Source organism: Ylistrum balloti, unplaced genomic scaffold (assembly GCF_031769215.1).
Source record: "Ylistrum balloti isolate Yb309-2 unplaced genomic scaffold, AGI_CSIRO_Ybal_v1 Utg370198, whole genome shotgun sequence".
NCBI classification, from domain to species: domain Eukaryota; kingdom Metazoa; phylum Mollusca; class Bivalvia; order Pectinida; family Pectinidae; genus Ylistrum; species Ylistrum balloti.
The window spans coordinates 274,417-287,013 of NW_026782174.1; the positions used below are offsets into that span (position 1 = coordinate 274,417).

Sequence of the window (12,597 nt, forward strand, 5' to 3'; positions counted from 1 at the left end):
GACGACGTGATGATATACTAAATTCTGGCGACGTGATTAACACTGAATTCTGACGACCTGATAATATAATGAATTCTGAAGACGTGCTTAACACTGAATTCAGACGACGTGATGATATACTGAATTCTGACAACGTGATGATATACTGAATTCTGACGACGTGATTATATACTGAATTCTGACGACGTGATGATATAATGAATTCTGACAACGTGATTATATACTGAATTCTGACGACGTGATTATATACTGAATTCTGACGACGGGATTATATACTGAATTCTGACGACGGGATGATATAATGAATTCTGACAACGTGATTATATACTGAATTCTGACGACGGGATGATATAATGAATTCTGACGACGTGATTATATACTGAATTCTGACGACGGGATTATATACTGAATTCTGACGACGGGATTATATACTGAATTCAGACGACGGGATTATATACTGAATTCTGACGACGGGATGATATAATGAACGACGGGATTATATATATACTGAATATCTGACGACGTGATTATATACTGGACGTGATTATATACTGAATTCTGACGACGTGATGATATACTGAATTCTGACGACGTGATTATATACTGAATTCTGACGACGTGATGATATAATGAATTCTGACAACGTGATTATATACTGAACGTGATTATATACTGAATTCTGACTGACTGACAACGTGATTATATACTGAATTCTGACGACGTGATTATATACTGAATTCTGACGACGGGATTATATACTGAATTCTGACGACGGGATTATATACTGAATTCTGACGACGGGATGATATAATGAATTCTGACGACGTGATTATATACTGAATTCTGACGACGGGATATATAATGAATTCTGACAACGTGATTATATACTGAATTCTGACGACGTGATTATATACTGAATTCTGACGACGGGATTATATACTGAATTCTGACGACGTGATTATATACTGAATTCTGACGACGTGATTATATACTGAATTCTGACGACGTGATTATATACTGAATTCTGACGACGTGATTATATACTGAATTCTGACGACGTGATGATATACTGAATTCTGACGACGTGATGATATACTGAATTCTGACGACGTGATTATATACTGAATTCTGACGACCTGATAATATAATGAATTCTGAAGACGTGCTTAACACTGAATTCAGACGACGTGATGATATACTGAATTCTGACAACGTGATGATATACTGAATTCTGACGACGTGATGATATAATGAATTCTGACGACGTGATGATATACTGAATTCTGACGACGTGATTAACACTGAATTCTGACGACGTGATTATATACTGAATTCTGACGACGTGATGATATACTGAATTCTGACGACGTGATGATATAATGAATTCTGACGACGTGATGATATACTGAATTCTGACGACGTGATTATATACTGAATTCTGACGACGTGATTATATACTGAATTCTGACGACGTGATTATATACTGAATTCTGACGACGTGATTAACACTGAATTCAGACGACAAGATAATATACTGAATTCTGACGACGACAAACACTTTCGTATTATAGAAAATTTACTAATTGGTCTTCGCAAACTTGTCTGTTAGAAATTCTCCAGAATAATATTTTGACCTACTGTATTCACCAACAAATATTTACTCCAGTAACAGATTCGGTATGATTTTGTCGGTCTTACTGACATATTGCTGCTCACACAATGCATTTCAATTTACAGAATTATATAAAACCAAGCAAAGACTTAAATTATCACCCCGTTCTCGTTATTAGGAAATTAATTTTTCATCATACATTGATTTCATGAATTGTCATAACAACGTATTGATCAGAAAACACAGCTTAGCAACATTGATATGTGATAGGTAAATTGTAGGTGATTCACAACATACTTGAGAATTTCATCAAATAAAACGGCCCGATGTTTTCCCGTGAAAGGATTCTGGTGCCCAATTTGCCCGGTACTGCTATGTAACCAGCCAGATTTACAAACAAGTTGCCCTATATATTCAAGCTGACGTGGGTGGTCGGATGACGCAGTTGTAACAAACTGACTTTGCCTTCATCAGGCTAAGGCATCTGTGGTTCGATTCCCGGAACGGACATCGGAAGGTAGAGGGTCATCCGCCCGGCCATGTGGGTTTTCCCGGGTAATCCGGTTTTCCTCCGCGGTTAGGACCCTTTCGCGAATCCATTCGGACCAACATAAGTGATTAATGTGATAAAAATTCGTTTCGCAATTGTTACGAAAAAGAAACGTTTAACTCTAAATTTTAAAGCTGACGGAAATCTAGAGCTCATTCATCATTCGTGTACTTAGTTTTAAACATATTAGTTGTAACTCGTCATTGTATATGCCGGGTTTGTCTTTTTGCCTTCATCGTACAGTAAAGGCAAGCTTCACAAATGATTGCGATAACGAGTATAAGTAGTGTGTAAAACGGAGATTTCATTCATTAGTTTACATACAAATGTTCAGTTTTTAAACATTAACGATTTGGAAAATAATCCAGATGCTATGCACGGCTTAACACTAACCACTAACACATTTTCTCCCTATTACAACAACGTGATGATTCTACGGGGTGTATACCCTATTAATGGCTTCTACGGACGCTTTACGAATGGTAATGTATTGATTTCGTATTTGGGTTGTTAATACTCTGATATAGGTGTAAACCTATGTGTCAGGAACATGTAGTGACCAAAATGTTAATTACAACAGTGAAACACTGAGGTCTGTTTCTTGTATACCCTGACCCACCCTGTACCGCCTACTGTGACGATAGGTCCGAGCCGGAAACTCAACAATAACGGTATTGATAAAGTTAAAAAAAAAAACCCTCTGTATCTGATTTATACAAAACACTCCTAATGATAGCTTATAGATTAAGTTTATCATAATACTATTCTAGGTATTTCAATTATTTGTACATAAATCAACAGGAAGTAATTGGTGTTAAACCCTGAACAGAGGCCTGAGTAAATCCACTACGACCAGCAGTCTGTAAATTGGATTTTTGGAAAAATTATAATTGAACTATAATATTTTTTTGCGAAATTTTGAATAATTTGTCTTCTATTTAACTTTCGTTTTATTACAACAATGTTTTCTTATCAAGTCTTAGATCATTCGCAATTAATTATCTTTTTAATTAATTTTTATTAACCTATATAAAAACATCTATAACATTGTAATAAATATGGAAGAAAGTTCGGGTGTAGACTTTCAATAGAGTAGAACACGATTATAGGGAACACGGATTGTAACATTATAACGTTTATAAGGGACAATAGCTTGGTTGCTGTGAAATGCATATTTAACTCGTAATATTTCATATTGTTTAGTTGTAATTCGGATGTAAGGAATAATGTATCTTCGAAAAATATTCCTTCTTCGTGTTTAAAATTGTATTGTTTATATAGACATCTTATTCACAATGACCATCAATCAATATGACTATCCTTTCACTGTAATTGGTACATAAATGTACAAACAATGGACGTGTAAAGGTCAAATAGTACATAAAATGCCACACGTACAAACAATGAACGTGTAAAGGTCAAATAGTACATAAAATGCCACATGTACAAACAATGGACGTGTAAAGGTCAAATAGTACATAAAATGCCACACGTATAAACAATGGACGTGTAAAGGTCAAATAGTACATATAATGCCACACGTACAAACAATGGACGTGTAAAGGTCAAATAGTACATAAAATGCCAAACGTACAAACAATGGACGTGTAAAGGTCAAATAGTACATAAAATGCCACATGTACAAACAATGGACGTGTAAAGGTCAAATAGTACATAAAATGCCACACGTATAAACAATGGACGTGTAAAGGTCAAATAGTACATAAAATGCCACACGTACAAACAATGGACGTGTAAAGGTCAAATAGCACATAAAATGCCAAACGTACAAACAATGGACGTGTAAAGGTCAAATAGTACATAAAATGCCACATTTACACACAATGAACGTGTAAAGGTCAAATAGTACATATGCCACATGTACAAACAATGAACGTGTAAAGGTCAAATTACACATAAAATGCCACATGAACAAACAATGAACATGTAAAGGTCAAATTACACATATAATGTCAATGCAAAATGAATCAATCTTTTGATTAATTAAGTTAGTGTTGCTTAACCGGTCTTGAATAAACTCCCTTTTTGAAATATTGTCCTTGCCTCAGTAAATGCCGACATTCAATTATTATTTCCATGCTGCAATTTTCATATTGATGCCTTCATGTCAATACATATTGATACTTTACCACTTCTTATTTTGACATTTTTTCCCTTACTTGAACGAGTTTCTGCTTTCCGGGACACCTTGCCTAATTGCGTTATTGATATTAAGACAAATGTTCCTATAGAACCTTTTTCACTTAGGTTCATTTAATTTGAATTTAAATTACGCTTTTCTTCACACTTGGTTCTTCTCTAATAAACTAAGGCGTTGAAACTTGTATATTGTTTTTAAAGTATGTTGTCTCCTTGACGTTGTATTTGTTTTTATTTATTCTTTTTTTTATAATAATCATATTCCTATTCATACTTCTTGACGTCAGTAATTAACCTTCGCCACTAATTGGTGTATAATTGGACAAAATCGATTACTATCGAAACGAGAACAGGAAAATACCCGTTGGGGCTTCCGATCACACCCAGGCTATGTAAGGTCGTTACAACCAACGAGTAAATCACTGGACGTGGGGATCTAGAGGGGCTACACGTCGCCAATAACCCGTAATGAATAGACAGCTCTTTTAACTTGAAATAACTAGACATGAAGAACTGCGTGTGAATAAGGTAAATGGCGTTGGTCTGTCTTTATATTCATAACTTTTTTTAAAAAAATAAAAAAAATTGTTTATTCGTAAACTCATTTCTATTTTTACATCCATTGAAGAATACATATGATATATATAAATTGTTCGGAGGTGATCTTTTGACAAAAATTAATATACCTTCAAAAGTTGACGCCATTGTTGTAACGACAGTATCATGTTTCTTCAGTATATATGATTAGGTATATGAAACACATCTGACAGTACATTCCGTCCGTGTTACACATCATTGTCGTATCAAAATATCTACCCAGAAACATGAATTCTGTGTAGAATTAGGATATTCAATTTCGTTTACCCAAGTTAAGATCTGGTGAAAAACGCCCCATCCCAGCCTCAGTGGCAAAGAGAAATGTAGTGGCTTGTAACAGAACAATGACCGGTACTTACAAGAAAGGACATGATAGCATTACGAGTTCCTAAAAGGCGGGCAAGAAATCAATCTTTATCGGTAAGATCGACAAGACTCGGAATTAAGGTGTCGACAGACGACAGTTTGACTGATGTTGTTCGGTTACAATCGTTTCACATTGTGGGCACGTTAAATAATTAATTGTTTCATAATGTCATATTCGTAATCTATATGTGTTTCTAGCTGTATCGACAAAATTGGCGTTAAGGCATGATCATATTTCTCTCTCGAACACAAGTTTGATTCGCCATTGTTTTAAACAGTGAGTTAACAGTCATTATTGTCATGATGTACTTAAATCACACAATGTCTAGAGCCTTGAAACATGATACCAGTTTAGAAAACTGTGATACCCAGCCGTCACAATGTTACTAGACTATATCTTTGCTGGGGTGCAGTGACCCTATCCCAGCTTAGAAATCCACTGTCCACAACCGGTCAGATATAATTCGATCATATCTGGGACGCAGTGACCTAATTCCATGAAAAAAATCAACGATGCCCGCCCACCCAACATTATAAGATCACATATGTTTGATTATGTGGTGTACAAAGTCAACAAGTGATACCGTGAAAGGGACATCGCGGTAAAATATTAATTTTTGTTATTGATTGTACGTGTTTTTTATACTTCCAGTTACGTTTCTCCCCTATTCAGATATTCAGAGTCGACTTCCAATGTCCAGCTTGACCACTTCTTTTTGTTCCGGAAACCCCTTTAAATCTAGCGTTGAAAAACGTCAAGTGATAGTTTTGAAAACGAGGCAGTTCATTTTGTAAACACGAACACGTGATGGCGTGTAGGAATGACAACGACATTAGTGACACAGTCAGTAAAATCCCGTTTTACAGCGCCGAATTTTGTTATGGGCATGGCAAACGTTATTTTATATCTTTATGTCAATTCAGAATTACGAATTAATCGCCAACATTGCCGCAACCGATTCAGACGGGCAGCCGTTTTTGTTTAAAGGCAACGATGTTTGTGCTCATCCAGACTGTTGATCAATAAATAAGGTGTTATCTTCTAATTAACCTCCTTTTGCGCATATTTTATCCGAAAATCAACATTGTTCATAACGTGATACACTTTATATACATATATATGCAATGATAGAATAATCAGTTAGAAAAAATCTTTTTACTATGATGTCGCTTTAAATATTCTTCAAGATTTCATATATTTATTGCCTTGTCTGCGATAATTTTCTGATATTACTGCATTGCCACTACACAAAAACTACCAAGGGATGTTCCGTGTTATGAAACCATAAAACATGCGTAGTGATATGAAAAATGCATGTCGTTAATTAGTTCTTTCGTTCCAAGTGTCTGTGTTACCTGTCGCACCTGATAAAATAACATGTAGGAATGATGATGAAAGATTTCTTAATCAAATTAACTAAATTGGCCATTATCTTTTTTCCTGTTCTTTCTTCCTGTTTTTGGGGTGGTATGTCTTCCTACATAAGACTAACATGCCTTAATTATTTGACACAATGTACCCGCAAAGCTTTTTTCTGTGTTATGTATATATTATAACAATGAACAGCATGCTGGTTAACGTTAAAATGGTAACAAGTACACGATATTCTACGTGTAGCCACGAATAGACGCTTGCAAGGGGTCATGATGTGGGATGAAACCAGAGTACATGAGGAAAGCCCACGTGATCGGTCAGGTGACCCATAGCTTTTTTAAGCCCGTTGATGGAATCGAATCCCGGACGGCGCGTGCATCACCCCTGCGCCACCCAACAACTTTAAATATAACGTTGCCTACACATCTAAACCTGAAGGTCACAGACGGACATACTGATAAAGTTTTAAAGATTACCATACTTATGTCTGACTTATACCAGGAGAAATATACCCCAACAAGTCCGGGGTATCCTGTGTGTGATGATTATTAAATAACGCACCTGTCTGTCTACTATGAATAAGCTATGAGACACCGTTGTAATTAAGTCTCAAATAATTCACACCTTCGTCTAGAGGTCTGCTGAAAAGACACATTGTAACATACACCATAACTATGCTATCTATTTCTGGTTCTGAGTATACATCGTGCAGGGTTAATAACTGTGTAGGGGGCCTGTGATAGATTACTAGTTGAAAATAAAACATTATGTGTACGTCATACGGAAAGAAAATTGTATCGAATTTTTTTCATATATATATCATTTCATTCATTTGAGGTACAAATTAGACTGAAATTAATTTCTCCTATGTGAGATGAGTGTCGAAAGGGGGCGCTGTTGTAATTGGTATTGCACGCGCAAAGTTTATTTAGAAAGTCATTCAGAGCGACCACGTGCACATGTTCACACGTATATTTTAATTTATCTACTTAATATCGGATGTCAAGGTTGTAAATTACATTTATAAAACAATGACGCTGGAAGATGATGTGAAATCTCTAACGTATATCAAATACACTAACATCCTTTAACTTTGATTATAGTTTATTTAAAACATGTAGTAGTAAGTACATGTATGTAGAACAGTAGTTATGAAGAAAATTAAGTACAAGCAACAACAGCAGTGATTGTGCTGTAGTTTTGCTGTGATAATGACAACACTTCCTGTATGTAACATGTTATCACCGGTGTCTGGATCAACACTGCCATTTTTATAATGTTATAAGACTTTTTCATATGTCATGATAAAGGATAGTAGTATTCCACACGAGAGGTCGCAACATTTAAAATCCGAGACTTTGTAGAGGGTTTTAACCACATCTTGTAATCTCGAGGGTAGAATACCTCATCCTTCACCCCGCCGCATGTGAGTATTTTTCTCTCAATTCCCGTTCTTAAATATTGAGGGGAAATAGCTTCATACATCGACAATGTACTTCAAAGGACCCCATATTACACAAAAATTATATCTTTATTATCATTTATCATAAAAAAGTGACATTGAAAAGTTTGCTCTAGAAAATTAAAACGAAATATGTACATATTTTATCAAACGATTAAGTCAAACGGTAAGGAACACGTCACATCTCTGCGCGCGCGTGCCTGTATTGCATGGGTGTGTGTAATACAAGAACAGCGAACCTGGCTGTATTGCCCTAGACAGTCCGATATTACACGGTCAGAAATGAGAGAATATTTTACCGGAAGATTCACAAAGTGTTTAACATCCGGAGTAGTAACTTACAAATGGTAAAATCTTTTAACTTTTAAAAAGGAAAACCTCAACACATTTCAACTATCATTTGGACCAACAATTATAAAGTAATCACACATCGCGCGAGAAAACCAAACGATACACAACTACAATATGTTACTTTTTTGGACGGAAGATATGTAGCTTGACATGGCGGGTGTCATCAATAAAACAGGCGACGCTTACACTTCAGGCACATTCCGTGTACTTTTTCAATCTCCGTGTAAATGATTCTTCCGTTCATATTTTGTCCTAGTTTTACGGAATTATGACTATGTCGTCATGTTGGCATTTTCTTATTTATTTTTTTTTAATTTTTGATAGTTTACCTTGTGTTTTTGTTGTTGTTACCTTGTTTTCTCTTGGGAACGTCCCATTTCATACTAAGATTGACCAGTATTCACAAATCTGTGCTGCTGCTTACACCTCCAGAACACCAGGTTTTATTTTTCTTGTACTTTTTCAGGATTACCCATGTCATACTTTCTTTTGTTCATATTTTGCTCCTATTTCACCGCATATGATTAAGATTTAATTACACTATGGATATTTTCTTTTTGTTTTACACTTTTCTATAACCACAGAAAATGTTCTCCGGTTGATACCAAATCCTTATCCTCGGTACTCCAGGGCTTCCGTAGATACCAAATCCTTATCCTCGGTACTCCAGGGCTTCCGTAGATACCAACTCCTTATCCTCGGTACTCCAAGGCTTCCGTAGATACCAAATCCTTATCCTCGGTACTCCAGGGGTTACGAACACTTTCGCTCTCAGCTCCCCCTAGAACATATCGTGACCAAATTGAAGGTTCCATGTGCGACACCTTGTGGACAAGACGAACAGATTAGTTTGATCCTTTGATGTACATCAAACGAAACTCGAGGTCACATAACGGTATATTGTAGTGGCTTCTAAGTTGGATGTAGCTCTTTTTTAATCTTCAAAAGAAGCGTATCAGCAAGTAATGGTCTTTTTTTTCTCCATGAACCAATCAAATATCTTTGCTTGTGCCTTCAATTTTGCCATGATATGTTCCAGTGGTGTAGAGAATGAAAGTGATCGTAACCCCAGGAATATCGAGGATGCCAAATCATATACAATTCAGTTCAAACACTTACACATTTCAAATAAAAATACATATGTCCGTTTTTTCCTTACTAGTAACAAAGATCAACAAGATGTAGATCTAGGGAATAACGAGAAATGTTTTCCGTGGATAATTACGACACTTTATTAAAAGCTCGAAATGAAGTTGGTGTATGATATATGGAGCAGCATATCCCGTGTTGATGGAATACATTTAAACATTATTTTCATTTTTAAAATAAACATCTACATTGTTTATAAGTTCATATCCTTCATGACATTTCATATGATATTTTGCTAAACAATACTTAGATCATATGAGAGTGGCACTGTCCAGGCGACAAATGGTCGCGCTCTCTCGCGGGTATTCAATCTCCTAGTAGGAGGGGGGATAACGAACCCTTTGTCATATTTGGTAGAAGGGGTCGAATCAGATTCAATGCCTACCCTGCCGCGGTACTTTGCAACATATCCAGCCGGAAGTGACGTTATTCCTGTGAAAACCGGAAGCAGTACCATTGTTACTAGCATCAGAAACATGAACATGGCATCAACTTGAAAAGCGATTAAAAAAAACCCTACAACAATTCCAACTGTAGAATATCCCCATAAATGTCTAAATGCAGATAAAAAGGGGTTCTTACTTTTGAATTCCATTTCAACTGATCTTTGAGGTATCCACTGTACACCAGTTACGATATTAGCATAAAATGCCATTAGAATGCGCACGCAGCCAACGACAGCTTCCGGTGTGAATTGCAATATTGATGCCACAGTTTCGAAACAGACTGACTTGATGTTTTTCCTATTACATGTTGCAAATTTAGGGAAAACGATGATCAAAAACATAACCACAACGATAGGTAGATAGACTTGGTGTAGCGATATATTTACGCTGAGTAAGATGAAGAACAGGAGAAATGGTTTCATACACATTTGTCGCAGTGCGAGATGAGACATATAGGAGCTTATGAAGTCTGTGTCAGAACGCGTCCTTAATTTTGTAGGTGTAAACTTTTTCCTTCGAACTATTTTCTGTAAAAATCGCATTGGCTTTCCGAATAGGTTGTCCCAAAAGTACATGGCGTTGAGAATCTCCCCGCGGTTCCATCGGCGTTCTCGTATATCCCATGTGACGTAGTTGTAAGACGGTGCCTCTAGTAGAGACACGGAACCTGCATATAAGGGATGAAGCAAGGAAGCCTCGAACGTATCGTGACTAAGAACGTCAATCGGAACACTCTCTATCAGTTTGCCGTCGTGGTATAAAATCTTTTCGATATATATGTCATTCTTGATCAAAGCTTTTCCATAGTAAGACGATTGTCCAAAGAGATCTGTAAGTGCATTTGTAATTGGTTCTGAGATAGACTGTCGCATCGATTCTAAGTGCATAAACATAGTGTCACAGCGATTACATATGAGTGTAATTGCGGGCTGGATAATGCCTTTCTCGGGATATGCAGCAGCGGTTCTCATTAAATCGTAAACAGTTCCAGGTGGAACCCCAGTGTCCCCATCCAACACAAGCGTGTAATCGAATTTCCGACCAAGAATGCGTTTGACGTCGTCAGAATCATGAAAAAGGGGTTTTCCCAATTCCCTAGCACAATCTCCGTAGTACTTAGGATCACAATATGTGACAGCTCGATCCATACCAGCCGAGAGAAGCATGAGGTCTTGATACTGACCGCACTTCCGTAATACACGACTTACACGGTGGACGAGCATAAACTCCCTGCTGTATTTATCACAGACTTCATGCAGATACTTCCGAATAAAAAATACAGAGTCAATGTGCCGGAAGTGACGCCACACATATAAAAATCTATATTTATCTACGTGGAGATAATCCTCTCGGGCATATGCTAATCCCTCGGTGTAAAGTTCATCAAATATCATGACGCGGTATACGTCACGCATGAAGAGCTCATAGTCTTTTAATTCCTCGTCCCCAGTCGCGCTGACGAGAACAGCCGACACATTTGGAGCGAGATTACCCATGAAAGCCGTATACATCATTTGCATACATTCCTCTATCTCTTCGCGATTTGTTGCAAGAAGATTATAATTGAGAACTAGAGTGAGGTGCTCAAAATCCGGATTTTTCTTCAACTTACGTGTGTGACCACCGAGGATCAAAGTTGCAATGGTTTGAGCAGGCGATTCCAAGACACACCCTTGAAGGATTCCCAGCAATAGGACGATAGCAACGCCATTAAAGATACTCGTTTGGGACCAATCCATGTTGAAAACATTCAAAATGACTGCTGTGATTGCTAAAGCTATCCAGGTCACAAAATACAATATTATTCGTGCATATTTTCCCATTAGAGTCCAATTCTCCCTCCAAACCGAAAGAATTCCACGAATAAATTTTGAACCCGTTGTTTAATATCACTGTGTATAGTTCATTGATATCGGTTCACACTTTCGAAACTGCGGTGTAAAAGCAGTAACATATAGTTTGTCTTTACACAACACTGATGATCTGTGCAAATGTGTTTCTATTCACTAACTAGCTTCCTTGTTGTGTTTCGATTAATTTTCAACATTTTGTTAAATTTGCATATCATCTTTCAGTATTCATGTTTAGTGTTTCGTCGATATTTACAAAATGAAAAAAAAAAGAAATTCATGACTGAACACTATCTAACCGGGACCCGTAATAATATCAGTTTTATTTACCAATTGATTCACTGCGTCATGTTATTGCCGTTTGAGGCAGTCGTCTGTTTATACATAATGTGACTATCAAAAGTCTTCCGTCCCGTACCCTCTCTTTATCTTGTCCTGTGGCCTTATCTCTGAAAATAAAATTAAACAGAACGCTTATTTAAATTGCTAAATGTGTCATCACCGATATGATTTCCATGAAAAGATTGGTGAAGGAATATTTTACAAACAACATCACTACAAAATAAAAAAAAAATCTTGTTTTGAAAGACATTACGTAATATCGTTAATTTTTTTTCTCTTTATTATTAACAGCCAGTGATGAATCCCTAAAACATTTTTTAAAATTTATTTTCATCAT

The 12,597-nt window shown here is 36.5% G+C and overlaps 1 protein-coding gene across 1 annotated transcript; it reads right to left on the reverse strand.

Moving 5' to 3' along the window:
* Positions 1-9,857: 9,857 nt before the first annotated feature.
* LOC132551442 (uncharacterized) lies at positions 9,858-11,891 on the reverse strand. The gene has a single exon (XM_060215580.1). It carries the CDS (start codon positions 11,889-11,891, stop codon positions 9,858-9,860), a length of 2,034 nt encoding a protein of 677 aa, XP_060071563.1.
* Between the last annotated feature and the right edge of the window lie 706 nt (positions 11,892-12,597).

Excerpts from the sequence above, each read along its gene's own strand:
- LOC132551442 (XM_060215580.1), bottom strand. The coding sequence starts at position 11,891 with ATGGGAAAATATGCACGAATAATATTGTATTTTGTGACCTGGATAGCT.